The following is a 17,939-nucleotide window of genomic DNA, read 5'->3' as shown; positions in this document are numbered from 1 at the left end:
CTCTCAGCATGCCTGGGCGCTGGCTTCTTTGGGCCAGTACCCCATGGCTCCAGCAAGGGGCCTCACTGGGCTGTCAGTGTGCATACCGAGGAAGCCCATGGGAGCCACGAAGGTGAGCATGGAAAACACAGTGTGAGGCTGGAGGTACGGCTCAACTGATCGAACCCATCTGGTAGGTACAGGTCCCAAGTTCAAACCCCAATATCACCAAGATTAAAGAAGAAATAAATAAATAAGCAAGCAAGCAAGCAAGCAAGTGAAAACACGGAGTTTGCCTCCTGCAGCCTAAGGATCAGGGGAGGCAAAGCACTGGGCATTCAGGACAACAGACACTGCCTGCTCTGCCTGCTCTCCAATCAGCAAAACCAACTCATGCCATCAACTCCACAGTTGCTGGCCCGCTGCCATCCCCTCCTCATGGCACCTTAATGGGCAGGGGAAGAAATGGGCCCAGGGTCAGGCCCCCTCCTTCCAAGGGGCCTCGAGAGGCAGGATTCTGCAGGTGCTGTCCAGTGCTGAGCTGGGCCTGGCTGCCCACACTCCCCTGCCAGGCTCCACGCAGGTCATGGAGCCATGACTACTTGGGCTTTTCCTCCAGGTCACAAGAATCCCCTGCCCTCCTTCTGTTCCTTCTCTGGCTGGCAGCTGCTCCAAACCCTCTCCCCTAAATGGGATCCTTTTCACCCAAGTTCCTTGTGCTCCACCTGTGCTGTGACAGCTCTGGGCTGCACTCTAGAGCATTCTCTACTGGGCCATGGCCTGCCTCACAGCAGCAGGCAGGGCTCTACATGGCACAAGCTCTCCACAGGGGACCAGGGCATCTGCCAGCAGCGAGAAGACTGACAAGCTGGACACAGCTCAGGACACTGCCATCATAGGGCAGGGTGCTGGCTGAGTTAAGGCACTGCCTCCCACCATGGGCACACTGCAGAATGGTCACCCCACCATCTGCATACAAGCTTCTCGGCTCGGCCCTCCCTTCTAAGCCCTGGAAAAACTAGTTACCGTGGAGGGCTCTTATTCCTGTTCCAGAAGGACAAACTAATGCCGCACCACGGTCCCGAACCTGACTCCCCTCTCTCTGGTTCCCGAGTCAGCGGGCCTGGGCACCCTCCCTCCCTCTTTCCCCACTTGTACATACATAGTCTCTGCTCAACTGTCAAGAGCCCATCAGAGAGAAAAAACCAGAAAACCAAAACTTCCACCTCTGCTATGGACAGAGGCCACCTCTCTTCAGCACTCAGGGCTGAGGCAAAGACCTGAGGGACTGCACACCTCTGTGGTATTGCCATTCAGTCCAGTGGAGGGTGCCAGGAGCCAGCCTCACAGCCTCTAGCCCCTGGCTGCCGAGAACCCGCCAAGCTGCAGGTGTGTGTGCACGGCACAGGCTGAGCTCGCCGTGTTAGGTGAGCTACAGGGCGTACTCACTAGCAGCTGCTCAGGTCTGGCTACTTGTGGCAAGGGCTCCGTTGGCCCCCACTGTCAGTGGAGAGACACGCGCTCAGGGCTCACCTGCAGCACTGGCTTCCCTCGTGCCCGCGCAGCAGCCAGCGCAAAGAGCTGTCAAATGCAGCTGCCCTGGCAGCCAGGCTGGACCCAGCATGGGTTGAAAAAGTGAAAAGCTGCAGGCCAGGCCAGCGCAGCTTCCTGGGAGCGTGAGGGACCTCGGCCTGGCACCATCAAACAGCACTGGCCTCGTTCATGAGACTCAAAGCCACCAAGGAAAAGACAGTCACTGCCCTGTAACCCAGGAATCAGAGGTCCATGAAAGCTATGAGCTCCCAGTCTCCTGCCACAGGGTGTCTGGGAGAGTGGTAGACTTGCAGGAGCTGTGAGGATGACGTCTGGAGGGCAGCCAGCCAGCCTGCTGTCAGCAGTCTCCCCACGCTCTGGCCACTGCAGCACGGGGAGCAGGGAGGGCAGTGATGACGACTACAATGGCGACTTCTGCCATGCAGTCCTGACAGGCGGAGTGGGGCTGGCAAGGAGGGCCTGCTCCCTGCTCTAGCACACAAGCCTCACGGGAGTTCCCGCTGTGTGGGAAGGCGCTGTCCACCCCATCCCAGGCCTTTCCCCATGCCAAGGGAGCTGGTGAGGGAAGAAGGGAGGAAGGGGTGCCTTACACGGATTCCATTTCCAAGTCATCGTCCTCCTGAGGCAGCTGCAGGTAGGGGTTATCTGAAGCCGGGCGGAATTTACACCCCGTCAGGACGAAGAACACCAGTGTGGCCGTTTCATCCAGGAGCTGTGAAGTGAAAAACCAACCCAGGCCATCCGGAAGTAGTGGAACTAAACAATCTGACATTTCGCCAGTGTCTTCACCCACCAATTACCAACTCAGCATTTCCCCACGCTAAGCCGACACTAAGGAGGCTTTCCTTACACAGTCACCTAGGGAATACCCTCTTTCTTTTTGGAAAGGAAGTCTCAAATATATAACCAGGCTAGTCTTGAACTCACAGTCCTCCTGCCTCAGCCTTCTGGGTATTAAGGTTCTAAGAGGAGGATACCACCATATCCAACTACACTGGTACCTTTGGGAGATGGCTTTATACCCTAACTGAGCTGTAGTGGTCAAAGCATTGAGTTGAATTCTTTAAGAATAAAGGTTTTCTGGGGGCAATGCACAAGTGGCAGAGCACCTGCTCAGCAAGTGTGAGGCTCTGACTGAAAATCCTAGTACGACTGCCTCCTCCTGAAAAAAAGACAGAAAAAATCCCTAGGGTTTCTAAACCATTTGGTGGCTTCCCCTGGCAGCTAATCAGTTCTATAATTTTGCAGAGAAATGTTATGATTAAATAGTAATAGTAGTAATAATAATAAGAATACAGCATGGAAAGGAGATCTAAATTCTAAACTACTCTAAGCTTTGTAACTGACAGAAAAGGCCAAATCTCATCCAAGTTCAATTATACTTATGGGCACATTTATTCTGTTTGGTGCCTTTCTTTCTTTCTTTCTTTCTTTCTTTCTTTCTTTCTTTCTTTCTTTCTTTCTCAAAGACTTTTAAAGTTGAAAAATAAAACCAAGAACAAAATTATTTCCAGATTTCTCATGCACTCCAGCAGCTGTCCTGGATAAACAGCTCATCTTAACTGTAGACCAGAAGTGATGCAGAAGCAATCCTGACGACTCAAAGCTCAGACGCAGGCAAGCACCGGGCCTACCTGATAGAGCCACTTCCACTGGAAAGGCACCGCAAACTTGAGGAGGAATGCAACGATCCTGGTGAAGTATATGTAACACACGATCTGCGGCAGGGAGAGCAAGGAGGACAAAAGTCAGCAGAAACCTCGTATACCTCCCCAACGATGCACTTTTACAAACTAAAAAACAGACGACAGAATTACCTAAAGGAAATCATTTGACATAGGGCTACCTCACAAATGCTGCGGACTGGAAGAGCCGCCATGAGTCACTGTCTCCACGAGACTGAGGCACTGGCCACAGACACCACCAGGGCAGGGCATCTCCTGTGTGTGTTACTCGACCCTTTCCTTACCCACCCACCAGTGAATCCTCTGTTTCCTATCTGCAGAGGCTGCAAGGAAACGCTGGCAGTCACAAGTCACAAGAGGGATGTTAATGCCCCATAGGGCCAATGGGGCCTACTGGTGTCACCACCCACAGCGGTGTCAACACTGAAGACTAGGATAGGCTGAAACTGCGCACGCCGGGGAGAAGGCCTCCATCTCTCCTCGATGGATGGAGACTTCATGTCTGGCCTTGAATGCAGACTGGGCAGTGGACCAGACACAATCAGGTGGCCAAGCAAGCTCACAGGCCAGGCACAGAGGCTTTATCATATGTCGAGAGAGGCTCTAGTGACACCTGGAGGATGACATGGGGTGTGGTGGACTGTCTGTCTTTATTTTCCTACTCAAGTTTCTGGACAGAACTGTTTAGAGAGACAGTCAATGCTACAAGCACAGACGGGAGACCTGGGTACTTCTTTTAGGAATCAAAGCAGACACTGAAGGAGGCACATCATACACACTGCAGAGAATCACAGTCCTAACAAATCAGAACAGGTCTGGTTTGGTGGAATGCTAGGGACTCACCATGTCCCTTACTGTCCAATGTTTGGTTTTACAAAACCTGCAGGCATTGTAAGGGAGATCCTTAATAATTAAACAGTAATGTTTATGAGCAATGGTATCCCAACAGGAAGAAAGCAGTTTCCCTTGGGAACAAAAGAGAAAAGAAAGGCTGCAGGGAGCACATAGAACACCCTGCTTTCCTAAGAGAGCCAAGAGAGCAGGTGGCAGGCCCTCGGCCCTCCCCTCAGCTGGGCAGGCCAGCAGGGGGCACAGGCAAGCAGGCAGCACCTTGGAGAGAGGGGCAGGTCACGTCCTGGAGCCGGGTTCTTCACTCCTGGTGGTTCTGTTGCACACCGAGCATGCAGTACTCTTTTAAGTAGTTACAGCACATCACAAATACCAGGGGCTTCTGCCCCCATGAGGAGACAGGCAAGAGTGAGGGGAGCCCACCAGGGAGCCGGCAGATGGGGCTGCCTGCACATCTCTGCCCCCCATGAGGAGACAGGCAAGAGTGAGGGGAGCCCACCAGGGAGCCGGTGGACGGGGCTGCCTGCACATTTCTGCGCATCTCACTTATAGATGTAGGGTTCTTGTTTTACTTACCAAGACGTAGTAATGTCTGAAAAGTTTCAGCTTTGCTAAGTTAATAGCAGCTAGAGAGAAGAAAAGGAAAAGCTCATTAACCTCTTTCCTCATTCACTCACTCCCTTGTTTAGAGATGAACCCTTACTAAGTGACCCAGGACGGTCAAGTGGACCTCCAGTCTCAGTTCTGAGTAGCTGGGACTACAGGCATGTACTAGGGCACCTGGCTTTTCTCATTTTCAAAACCTTGTCCTGTTGACACCCTGTCTTAGTCTACAGGCTGAGTCCATACTGAAAAGGAAACTTGGGTAGTTCTCCCCACAATCAAGAAGGAAGGGGCATCATGGGTGCTGAGGACCCCCTCACTGTTGGACACACCCCACCATGGAAGCCACTAGGCACCCAGCAGGCCTCCACAGTGCTCTGCCACTCGAGTTGGAGAGCTGCCCCCGCACAGGCTGCTCAGGACACCACCTAGGCGACCTTTCACTAACCAAGGCTGCAAATTCTATGAACTTTCAGGTGCATTTGGCCAATTCGACTTCAGCTTTCATTAAGTGCCTCATAATAAGCTGTTGGAATTCAGCCTGCCAGGAGAGCTCAAGGTCAACCCAGCCTTGATATCCAACTTCCTGCCACAGCCCACAGCACGCAGTGTGGATGAGCAGAGGGCAGCCCATCTCCCTCCCCATTAGCCATCCTTCCATTCATCACAACCCTCCTGCAGGAGGCAAATTAATTTTGCTTAACAGCATTCAATTACTGATTCCGTTTAAGAATGGGACTGTGGGTGGCAAAGGTTCGGATTTCCTCCCTCTACCATAAGGGGGGTTTGTGTGTGGGGGGGAGCAATCAAGTTTGGGATTCCAAGAGAAATTCTGGGAGGGTAAATTATCTTCAAGGTGATTACCAGTTGTGCAAGGATTTCCCGGCCCTAGGTCAAGGAAAGAGCACCCACCCCCAGAGCTGGAAAGGGCTGGTACACCCGTGTGCACACAGACAGCACGGGAAGAAGCGGGCCACAGTCACAGATCACCAAAGGGTTTATCTTGAAAACATCTCTGGGAGACTTTTTTTTTTTTTTTCCTTTTAAATGTCTGAGACCCAAACTCAAATTCACTGGCTAGCATGCTACCAATGGAGCCACACCTCCAACGCCACTGGGGACTTTTTAAAGAAGTAAATCTCTAATTCTCATCCTTTGCTCAGTTAAGTCACTACAAAGTAACTGCCTCTGATTTGTCTCAGTGCCGTGGTGGTCCCACAGTAGATGGCACTGACGGGGAAAGGCTGAAGGATGGCTCCTTCTATTCAGGGATCAGGGAGGTGTCACAGAGAGAAAAACGGAGATGCACTGGACAAGTCACAGAGCCCAGGGACTTAGCCCTCTGTCCAGTGATACGACCCATCTGTGTCTTCTGCTCGTACTTCCACGTTCAATGAGTGGACTGGCAGATGAGAAGCGCAGCCTCCTACACAGCAGCCCTGAACTAGGGGCTCACACCTGTAATCCTAGCACCCTGAACTAAGGGCTCACACCTGTAATCCTAGCACCCTGAACTAAGGGCTCACACCTGTAATCCTAGCACCCTGAACTAAGGGCTCACACCTGTAATCCTAGCACCCTGAACTAAGGGCTCACACCTGTAATCCTAGCACCCTGAACTAGGGGCTCACACCTGTAATCCTAGCACCCTGAACTAAGGGCTCACACCTGTAATCCTAGCACCCTGAACTAGGGGCTCACACCTGTAATCCTAGCACCCTGAACTAGGGGCTCACACCTGTAATCCTAGCACCCTGAACTAGGGGCTCACACCTGTAATCCTAGCACCCTGAACTAGGGGCTCACACCTGTAATCCTAGCACCCTGAACTAGGGGCTCACACCTGTAATCCTAGCACCCTGAACTAGGGGCTCACACCTGTAATCCTAGCACCCTGAACTAGGGGCTCACACCTGTAATCCTAGCACCCTGAACTAGGGGCTCACACCTGTAATCCTAGCACCCTGAACTAGGGGCTCACACCTGTAATCCTAGCACTCTGAACTAGGGGCTCACACCTGTAATCCTAGCACCCTGAACTAAGGGCTCACACCTGTAATCCTAGCACCCTGAACTAGGGGCTCACACCTGTAATCCTAGCACCCTGAACTAGGGGCTCACACCTGTAATCCTAGCACCCTGAACTAGGGGCTCACACCTGTAATCCTAGCACCCCGCACTAGGGGCTCACACCTGTAATCCTAGCACCCCGCACTAGGGGCTCACACCTGTAATCCTAGCACCCTGAACTAAGGGCTCACACCTGTAATCCTAGCACCCTGAACTAGGGGCTCACACCTGTAATCCTAGCACCCCGCACTAGGGGCTCACACCTGTAATCCTAGCACCCTGAACTAAGGGCTCACACCTGTAATCCTAGCACCCTGAACTAGGGGCTCACACCTGTAATCCTAGCACCCTGAACTAGGGGCTCACACCTGTAATCCTAGCACCCTGAACTAGAGGCTCACACTTGTAATTCTAGCACCTCAGGAGGCCGAGATCTAGAGGACTCTAGTTCAAAACCAAGTGAGTAGAAAAGTCTGAGAGACTCTACCTCCAAAATTACCAGCAAAAACCTGGGGTGGAGATGTGGCAAGTGGTACAGTGTCAAACCTAAAGCCCAATTCTAGAAAAAAAACAAAACACACATGTACACAAAACAAAAAAAAATTGAACATGGACACCAATTCTTTCCTTTGTGAATGATGCAAATGCTTTAAAGGTGACCTGTGAGCTTTGCTTGCTAACAAAACCTGACTAACAAGACTCCAGTGTGCCCGAGAGCTATGGGCTATGCAGAGAAGAATAAAGGCTCCACTCTTAATCTCAGCACCAGGTTTGGGAGGAGAAAGAGAGGAGCTGAGAGAGGCACCTAGCAGGCACAGTGGCAGGGTGGGTTGGCAGAACAAGTCTCCCAAACATGAGAGGGCCACGTGGGTAGGGCCAAGAAGAACCTGAACTTGTCCTCCTCATTGGTTTTAGGGGCCCAGGGAGCTTTAAGAGAAAGAACCACGAGTAAGAAGCCAATGGAGTGAAAGGCTTGAGTGCCTTCAGAAAGGAGAGCTGCCCCCGGGTAGGTACATAAGCAAGGTGTGGACAGGGTGGTGAACAGTCTCACCAGGCCAGCATGTGGCTGGGAGAAGGCAGACAACGGAAGAACTCTTTTTTTCCCTTTTTTTCTTTATTTTTTTGGGGGGTGGGGTGGGTCATGGGGCTTGAACTCTGGCCTGGGCATTGTCTCTGAACTCTTCAGCTCAAGGTTACCATCCCACCCCTTGAGCCACAGCCCCACTTCCCTTTTCTAGTGATTAATTGGAGATAAGAGTCTCACTGTCGGCTGGGAGTTTGGCCTAGTGGTAGAGTGCTTGCCTAGCATGCACAAAGACCTGGGTTCAATTCCTCAGTACCACATATATAGAAAAAAGCCGGAAGTGGTGCTGAGGCTCAAGTGGTAGAGTTCTAGCCTTAAGAAAGTCCAAGGACAGTGCTCAGGCCCTGAGCTCAAGCCCAGGACTGGCAAAAAAAAAAAAAAAAAGGTCTCATGGTTTTTAGTGTCCAAGCTGGCTTTGAACCAAAATCCTCAGATCTCAGCCTCCTGAGTAGCTAGGATTACAAGCGTGAGCCACTGCACCCTGCAATGGAAGCACTCTTAAGGCAGGGTTTGATGGTCCCTTTCCTTTCTTTCCATGGGTAAGGAGTTGAGGGTCTGAGAGGAAGTGGTGGGGGGGAGCAGGGCCCTGAGGACCTAATGGGTTAAGTATAGGACCTAATAGGTTAAGTACAAGGAATGTCACAGATCATAACAACCCAGCACCTCCTGAAATTGTGTGCCACTGTCATACTCCTTGGGCTGAAGGCTCTCCAGAGGAGGCATACTGTAGACTTCCATAGGTGAGCCTGTATGCCAATGGAATGCACTATGCCCAGATGCCATGCTGTCCATGCCATCTGTGGACCCTGTGAACAGGCAGTGCTGTCACTATACACAAAGCTCCTGTGGTTTCCAGCCAAGGTACAACATGTACCTAGGGCTGCTGCTGGCAAGGATCAGGCCCCTGTGGTTCAAGCAGGTGATCAAGTACCCTACCTACCACGTCGAGTTTCTTTTTTCTTTTTTGCCAGTCCTGGGCTTGAGCTCAGGGCCTGAGCACTGTCCTTGGACTTTCTCAAGGCTAGAGCTCTACCACTTGAGCCTCAGCACCACTTCCGGCTTTTTCTATATATGTGGTACCAAGGAATCGAACCCGGGTCTTCATGCATGCTAGGCAAGCACTTTAACCACTAGGCCAAACTCCCGGCCCCTCACGTCGAGTTTCTTAATGGAGTAGAGAGGCTGGCAGAACAGCTAGGAGCCCAAATCCTGTCTATCTGAGTGTCTGGAACTCATAATCCAACCTCAGGGCAGCTGGGAACTACCAGGCTAGCACACAGACAGCGGACAGTCCTGGTCAACCAAAGGATGGATGGGACAATATCAGAATCATGTTGGGATTATACAGGATTAGTTACACCAAAGGTGGCATTTACTGTGTCATGGCGGCTGGCACAACTGGCAAGAATCCAGGAATTTGCTCTAGGAAGCAAATCTGGGACAAATGGGAGGCGAGACTGCGGCAAGCCCAGACTCTCTGAAAGCAGCCCTGCCGTACACAGCTGATGAGGCTGGGGCCAGGCAGGACAGCAGCCCAGAGGCCAGCAGCCAGCAGCAGGGTGCAGCCTGGAACCCCGTCTCCCTGGCTGGTGGAAGCTGACAGCCGCTGCTCTGTGGCCACAAGGGGAGGACTCCTTTGGGAGCAGGCCTGGCTATTTCTGACCCTGCCTTGGAGCAGCAGCAAATATGGTAAAAGAATGAGCATGGAGAGAAGCCATGCTCCAACAGGAGCCAGAGGCCTGCGCTCAGCCCCTGCCCCAGCCTGGCCCACTGCCTCCTCCTCGTGAGAATGAGGGAGCCCCGGTTACCAGGAGAGCGTATGTAGAAAAAGATAGCCAGGCAGCCCCCATTTCCATTCTCCTCCATTTTCCTTACACCTATGGCATCTGGCCCGGAATAAAGACTGAGACCTGATGGAGGCAAGGACCAGCACCCACCTCTGCTCCAGGAGCTTCTGCTGGTTCCTCCTCCTCTTAACTAGCCAAGAAAATGGTCAAGAGGCCGGCAGAGGATGCCTGTGAATGCTCAACATTGGCCTGCAGCAAAGCAGTGTGCACCGGCCCAGGAGGGCAGTGCTCCTCAATCACCAGCTTTTCTGCCTCCTGCGCCTCACCCTCTTAGTTGGCTCTCTTAGGTGGTCTTGGGATGACGGCAAACAGCATCTACTGAGCAATCACCACATGCCCAGCACGACATGGGTACCTCATGAGCCCCTACAGGGAAGTGGCAAGTTGCCCCTGTCTCCCAGACCTGGTAAAAGCTAATGAATAACTCAGTTCCCCAGAGAAGCCAGTATACAAGCCCAGGGCCACCTCTCTGGGAGGCCCAAACTATTAACACCCACACTTCACACTGAGAAAGGCAATTCAGAGCTCTGAATCCACTGGCAGTTCAGACAATCAGTCACAATTCAAAATGCCGGCAGTGCCCAGGAGCTGCCAGCAATCCGCTCTTGAGAGCTAATGCTGCATGATTTATGGGGTACACAGAAGCAAAGGCCCCTGACAGCCTCTTAGCAATAGAAAAATTCCCCAGCAGTCCTTCCCTGGGGCAGGCAAGAACAGCTTAAAAACACCCCAGCACTCCAGTGCGCCTCTCAGCCTCATTCCTACTGTGCACCAAGGGAACAGGAAGGAGTCAACACAAAAGCTGAGAAAGGAGATGGTAGGGCCAGGCTGGCAATGGGCTTCACGCTCTTTCAGGGATCTCAGTTAGGAGCTGGCTCAGCTGGCCCTGCAGGGGAATGAGGCACTCAGACAGTCCGCTGCAAGGCAAGATGCAGACCACACAAGCCCTGGAACCACACTGACCCCAAAGACTTCAGAATAAGAGATCCCTGGGCAAATTACACAGTGCTGGGAAAAGCCATGGGAAAGGCTAAGATAAGAATAATGAGGTAGAAAGCCAGGCACAGTGACTCATGCCTGTAATCCTAATTACTCAGGAGTCTGAGATCTGAGGATCACAGTTCAAAGCCAGCCTGGACACTAACGTCTGTGAGACTCATATTTCCAATTAACCACCAGAAAACCAGAAGTGGGGCTGTGGCTCAAGGGACAGGGCAGTAGCCTTGAGCTGAAGAGCTCAAGGACAGCACCCAGGCCCAGAGTTCAAGTCCCATGACCAAAAAAAAAAAAAAAAAAGAATAATGAGGTGGAGCACAAAACTCTCTGCTTTTCAAGCCACTGAAGGTCATGTGAAAAATGCTTCAAAAAACATTTCCAACATTCATTTACAGCAACGATCCAAGAGACACTGAAAGGTACCAAACGGAACAGTTCAGGGCTGTGCAACTCATTTTCTGCAAAAATCTATCTTAAATGATAAAAGCCAGGTGCAGCCAGGTGCTAGTGGCTCATGACTGTAATCTAGCTATGCAGGAGATTTAGCTCTGAGGATCATAGTTCAAAGCCAGCCTGGGCAGTAAAGTTTGTGAGACTCTTATCCCCAATAAACTATGGAGAATAAGCCAGAAAAGTGGTGCTGTGGCTCAAGTGGTAGGCTAGCCTTGAACAATAAAAGGCTCAGTGACAGTACCTAGGCCCAGTTTAAGCCCCAGGACTGTTTTTTTTGGGGGGGTTGGGGGGTGGGGGGAGGGAAGATAAATAAAGAGCATCAGAGAAAGAATCAAGAATTACTCATAGAAACAAACTAGCCACACCGGTGTGGTGGCTCACACCTGTAATCCTAGCAACTCAGGATGCTGAGATCTGAGGATCAAGGTTCAAAGCCAGCCCTGGCACTAAAGTCCATGAGATTCTTATCTCCAATTAACCTCCGGAAAATGGGGGTGGGGCTTGGCTCAAGGGTAGGGCAGTAGCCTTGAGCTGAAGAGCTCAGGGACAGCGCCCAGGCTAAGTTCAAGCCCCATGACCTCCCCCACCACAAAAAAAAAAAAAAAAAAAAAGCCAACTAACCAAGTATGGCAGTACATTCCTGTAGTCTTAGCTGCATTAGGAAGGCTGAGGGGAAGCTAGAGCCTACAAATTTGAGGCCAGCCTGAACAACATACTGAGTGGCAGGTGCAAGGCCCTGTGTTCAGTTCTTAGCTCTGATAAGAAAAAGAGAACTAATGATTACTGAACTCAGTCAAGAACTTCTGCTATGAAACTGCTTACTTTTGTTGCTCTTGCTTCCTTTGGACTTTAGTCCCACACCAGCAGTGCTGCAAGAACGGGGTGGAGTGACTGGTTTCAGGCTCTGCTGGCCCACGGTGTGCAGCCTGAGGGCTGTGAGCTTGGCAGTGCAGCACAGCAGGGGCTGCTTAGGAGCCGAGAGCAGCTCTCACTGTCGCTATGCTGGCCTTGCCCCAATGAGGAAGGTCATGCTGTGGCCTGATGACACAGGCTGGTTAAACACAGGCAAAACTCCTCCGAATACTGCAGTAATCCACTGGCAAGGGCCAGTTTCATATGAGTCTCAAAAGCTCTGGTAACTTCCCCCTCTCCAAATCTGTGTACCGGAGACCTATGCCCAGGCACCTTGAGAGGGCACCCCAGCACAGAGCTCACACAGGGCTACCAATGGCTGGGGGCCACCCATACTTAATCAAAAACTGAGCAGCACATCCATGCCCAAGGCTGCCATGAGAAGCTCCTTTGGTTTTGTAATTGTGGGAACTGATGGTTACAGGATACTTGTCAGAAATGGTGATACTAAGCCAGTGACAATGCAGGACTCCAGGGTGACAGCTCTGACAGACTGTACCAGTACCAAAGGGCCTGAGAGGACAGCAGTGTGTTCAACAGAGCTTTAGATCTTTCTAGAGTCTATTTGAAACTTGCTGAAATTCCACGGTGCACAGCTGCAATGCAGTGAGCCTGGCTGCCCCCCCACAGCCAGGGCTGTAACTGAGCGAAGCGTATGTCCCTTGGCCTGCACAAAACCGCACCTACGGTCCCTGTGTGTAATTAGGGTCTGGAGTCAGCAGACTGGTCCCAAGGGCAGGATGAAATCCCCTGAGGCTTTGTAGGTGCCACCTTCTGCCACAGAGATGCATGCAGGTATGTTCTAGGGGCTCCCGCCAGTGTCCAGACAGAAAGTGCTCTCTGCCTGGGGCTCCACTGGGGTGAGGGCACACACTTCTGCCTCTTCTCTCCCACAGGAAACATTGCCCCAGAGGACAATGGCACGAGGTAACGTAGGGAGTGTGAGGAAGCCTAACCAGGCTGTGCTCTGCTCCAGGAACATACCTATGCAAGGAGGCAAAATACAGCCACACCTGCAGTTGGGATGCTCCTCGTCTCTCCTGCTCCCATCTCCCCAAAACACCTCCAAGCGGGCACTCCAGGCTTAGCTGAATCATGACCCTCGCTCTCTGCCAGCAGCACCAGGGACTCTTAAGGCTGTACCTGTGGGGAGGCTTGAATAAAGGCGTGAGGAAAGTTGCTGACAAACCTCTGCTGAGCTGAGAGTCCCCAGGTCAAAGGCCACTTTGTCATTCAGGAGAAGGGCGGGAGCCCAGCAGAGTTACAGGCCAAGGCTCAAAAAACACAGCTCAGGACATATAATTACAGTTCAGCAGCTTCTGACAAAGTACTCATATCCTTTATCATGTGAGCACTAACAGAGGGACCAGTCAGCAGTCATTAGCTGTGTGTGTGTGTGTGTGTGTGCGCGCGCGCGCACGTGTGTTTGGTGGCACTAGGAGTGGAACTTGGGTCTTCATACTTGTAAGGCCATTTGCTAACCTGTGATGTGGCAGGAGTGTCCTGAGAGTAAGAATTAAGATGGCAGTCTGCTTCTTCCTGTACTTTCCTTTAGCATAAAAAGTCAGACGATGGGCCGGGAGCAAGGCCTAGTGGTAGAGCACAAGTCTTGAGTAAAAAATGTCAGTGAGAACCGGGCACGGTGGCTCACACCTGTAATCCTAGCTACTCAGGAGACTGAGATCTGAGGATCGAGGTTCAAAGCCAGCCGGGAGTTTGGCCTAGTGGTAGAGTGCTTGCCTAGCATGCACAAAGACCTGGGTTCAATTCCTTGGTACCACATACTTAGAAAAAGCCAGAAGTGGTGCTGAGGTTTGAGTGGTAGAGTTCTAGCCTTGAGAAAAATCCAAGGACAGTGCTCAGGCCCTGAGCTTAAGCCCAGGACTGGCAAAAAAAAAAAAAAAAAGGGAAGTGGTACTGTGGCTTAAAGGGTAGGGTGATAACCTTGAGCTGAAGAGCTCATGGACAGCACCTAGGCCCAGAGTTCAAGCCCTATTACACGCACATACACAATGTCAGTGAGAGAGGCTGGGAGTTTGGCCTAGTGGTAGAGTGCTTGCTTAGCATGCATGAAGACCTGGGTTCAATTCCTCAGTACCATATACACAGAAAAAGCTGGAAGTGGTACTGTGGCTCAAGTGGTAGGGGCTCTAGCCTTGAGAAAGCTCAAGGACAGTGCTTAGACACTAAGTTCAAGTCCCAGGACTGGCAAAAAAAAAAAAAAAAAAAAGAAGTCAGATGAACTGTTCCCCAGGCAGTCAGCTGTTGCTGCAGTATGCTCTCAATGCCACACCACACAGCCACAACCATGGACCCCTGAACTGGCCTCTGGCTCACAGTTTTCTGAGCCTGGCGCTGACACCTGCATGGTGGCAAGTAGATGGCATCTCAACAGAGAAAACAATGCAGGCATCTAACCTGCTTCCACAAGAGCGAGACGTTTTCTTTGGAGCCCCTAGGCTCCTCTCCTTATGCTTTCACCACACTCAGGCCCTGTGAGGACAGGCTCACACCAACCAAAACATGGGCAATGGACTTCAACTGACATTCTCCTGAAGATGATGTATAAAAGACCACTAAGTACTTGACAAGATTGTCAACGTGACTAATTAGGGAAATACAAATCCAAACCACAATGAAATTCTACTTCATACTCATTAGAATGATTGTCAAGAGGAGAAACAAAACAAAACAAGCCTGGAGGTGGGTGGTACCAATGACTGGTCAACATAAATAAAACAAATGGAACAAAGCTAGACATTTCAACATACGTTATGTATAACTTATCATAATATTAAAAAGAAAGAACGATAGAGAGAAAGCACAGAGGGGAACCATGCAGTCCCCCCAAGGCTGGTGGTGAATCTGTGTCCTAGAATCGGCTCAATGGGGGTTTCACAACACAACCAGGCTGTGTTTCTTCCCACATCACTGCACAATGACTTCAGTTAATCTAAACAAGACTGCTAAAACTCAAGTCTGTGAATCCATCTACTGAAAGCTTTATTTCCTCTTCGGAAATTCTCAAATTCACCAACTCTAAAAATTAGCTGTGATGCACCAGCCTAAGGAAAGCAAAAGGAAAACCAAGAATGCAAAACAGAAGCAGAAGTTACAGCCACAAAGCGCACAATTCTCTTCTCTTCTTACCACAGCCCTCTTCATCAATCTGTCTGTACAAATATGCCTCATAAAACAGTTCTTTGGGAGGAGCTTCCCTGGGTAAACTAAAGGAATTTCAAAGTGCCCTAAGCTCTGGCCCTGTACATCTGAAATAAGATCAACAGGGAACAGGAGAAAAGAACCAGACCAGTTTTTGCTCACACGCATGGTTACTAGGACTGGGAGAAACTCAGCCTCATCTCTAACACAAATGTATGTAAGCCTTTCTTCTAAGCACCTTGTACACTTTCGAACATCACTGAGGCCTAGATATGTGGATTGTCATTTACCGTATGAGAAAATTAAACAGACAGGGCCCATGTCTTTCATCATTGGCAACAAATACCATTGGCTATTTTTCTTGAAGGGACATGCTTACTTTACTCATTTTCAAGGAACATCTACCAAAAGCCCAAGTTTGAACAACTGCAGCAGCCATCGATCTTTTAGAAGAAAATGGTCTTAAAGGGGCCAATCAGCAGCAAGCAAAAATGATGGTACACACCCATCTCCCAGAGGCCATGTCACTCAATTTCAGGGCACTGAGTGCTACATGCACATAGCCTGCCTGCCATACACAGAAATAGAGACATACAAAGAACGACATCGCCCCATTTGTAAGGAAATGGAAAGACTTAGGGAAAAAATCATATTAAGTGAAGTAAGCCAGACTCAAAGGAACATAGGCCCAATAGTCTCCCTCATTTGTCATTATCAGTAGAAACCTTGGGCTCTCCTAGCAGAGATTTACAACAGAACAAAATCTAGAGACATAAGGCCAAATAGTATGACACTAAATGTAAGGACTTCCAGGGTAAGGAAACAAAAGCCATATGACAAGTGACTGTTGTCCTTAATGTACTATGTTATCTCTCATCTGTTTTGCCATCCCTTGGTTATCTCATATTGTTATAATATTTCACCTTGTTATCTGATATATTTTATATGTGCTTAATTGGTTATTTGAAACTGAATAGGGAAGGGGGGAAATCAAGATAAGCGGGGGGAAGGTGGGAGGGAAATGGGGACCATGTCATGAGAAAGGGTATCAATGTATGTGAAGTTATGCACCTTCTATCTGGTGAATATAATGTAACCCTTCTATTAATCACAATAAAAAATTAAAAAATAAAAATTAAAAAAAATAAAAGAAATAAAGACAAACATTCAAGGTAGAGACTCAAGCCCACAGTATTTCCCACTGACGGCCAGGATGATTGTGAAAGGACCAAAGCCCTTTTTACCTCCATAGCTCTGAATCATCCAAAGGTGTGGCTGTTTGGACAGGAGTGTGAATAGTGATGATGAGAAAGCTGGCCCTGTACTAATATGTTTTTGTTTTGTGCCAGTCACGGGGCTTGAGCTCAGGGCCTATACAACTGTCTTTGGGCTTTCTCAAGGCTAGAGCTCTATTGCTTGAGCCACAACACCACTTCTGGCTTTTCTATGTATGTGGTACCAAGGAATTGAACCCAGGTCTTTGTACATGCTAGGCAAGCACTCCACCACTAGGCCAAACTCCCAGACCCCTACTGTACTATTATGAAACCAACATGACCCTGGGGGTCCCCGGAGAGAATGCAGCCCTAACTAATGCTTCCTTAAGGCCACACTTCTTTCAGAATATGGGGGAGGGTGTCATAAAAGGGCAAGGCTCTTTAGAATACTTCCTCTGACTTTTCTTTAGAAGCTTAAGGGCAAAAAAGGGATGAGACCAGGAATTTGACCTAGTGGTAGAGTGCTTGCTGTGAAACTCGTATCTCCAATTAACCATCAGAAAACCAGAAGTGATACCGTGGCTCAGAGTGGTAGAGTCCTAGCCTTGAGCTGCACAGGGACAGTGCCCAGGCCTTGAGTTCAAGTCCCAAGATTGACAACAACAACCACCACGAAAAGAATCAGAATCAGTGTCCAGCTGCACCCAGCATACTACTTTCAAATCTACTGCATGTGGCCCTCACATGCCAGAAGCCTCCTGGACAGTCCCAGGTAGCAAGGTGGGTAAGTCAGTGGTGCGTCTGTGCACTGCCTTCCACCTCAGAGCGGGGGAACCGAGGGACAGAGATAACCACATAGGAACCAGCAATTGACTCTGTGTTCCAGTCTTTTCTGAGGATACCCCCATAACATGCTCAGCACAGCTACACTGTTGGCACCCATGTCTATGCTTCTCCTGAGGATGCTTCCACAGAGCGACAAGCCTGTGACTCTGAAGTACCATCAACACAAGCATTTTAAGGGCAGAGTGACATGAGCATTTGTGTGGATCAGCTCCAAGTCTTTCCCTCTAATTCGCCCATCTTCTCTTGAAGGGTACCTCTGGAGGAGAAATGGTGCCTGCTTCACAGAAAGGGAAGGTGAGCCCTTCCCAGCTTGCGGGCCATCTGTTCTCTAAAGAAGTCCATATCGCCACCTGCTGCAAAGCATGAGGAGCTATCTCATGTACCCCGTGAAGGAGCATCTGGGTTTAGGGCTTTGCACCATACAGGTGCTAGAGGGCAATGAGGACCAGCTGGAGCCCCGTCCACTGAGGCCTCTACCCAGGCAGATCCTACACTGCCACTTGGGGAAGCGAATGAGAGGCACAAAGGAGTCAGAAGGAAGATGAGAAAAAAGACACTGGTGAGGAAGGCTCAGAAGAATTCACAAACAGCTTGTAGTTGAATAGGAAGGAAGGAAGGAAAGAAGGAAGGAAGGAAGGAAAGAGGGATTAATTTACAAATGCAAAGTATATGTAAGATGAAA

At 50.2% G+C, this 17,939-nt stretch overlaps 1 protein-coding gene across 1 annotated transcript in view; it reads right to left on the bottom strand.

The window, feature by feature from the left end:
- The window catches only part of Gpr107 (G protein-coupled receptor 107), a 60,939-nt gene that overhangs the window by 4,399 nt on the left and 38,601 nt on the right, over nucleotides 1-17,939 (bottom strand). Inside the window, exons 15-17 of the mRNA XM_090330815.1 lie at nucleotides 4,644-4,693; nucleotides 3,168-3,251; nucleotides 2,124-2,245 (exon numbers count right to left, since the gene is read on the bottom strand). Of these exons, the coding sequence (XP_090186941.1) occupies nucleotides 2,124-2,245; nucleotides 3,168-3,251; nucleotides 4,644-4,693 (256 nt within the window). The remainder of the gene's footprint in view (nucleotides 1-2,123; nucleotides 2,246-3,167; nucleotides 3,252-4,643; nucleotides 4,694-17,939) is intronic.

This window comes from Megascapheus bottae, chromosome 3 (assembly GCF_031878675.1).
Source record: "Megascapheus bottae isolate mThoBot1 chromosome 3, mThoBot2.hap1, whole genome shotgun sequence".
In the NCBI taxonomy this organism is placed as follows: domain Eukaryota; kingdom Metazoa; phylum Chordata; class Mammalia; order Rodentia; family Geomyidae; genus Megascapheus; species Megascapheus bottae.
Note: the sequence above shows the minus strand (reverse complement) of the source record. Positions and strands in the feature narration are given on the sequence as shown.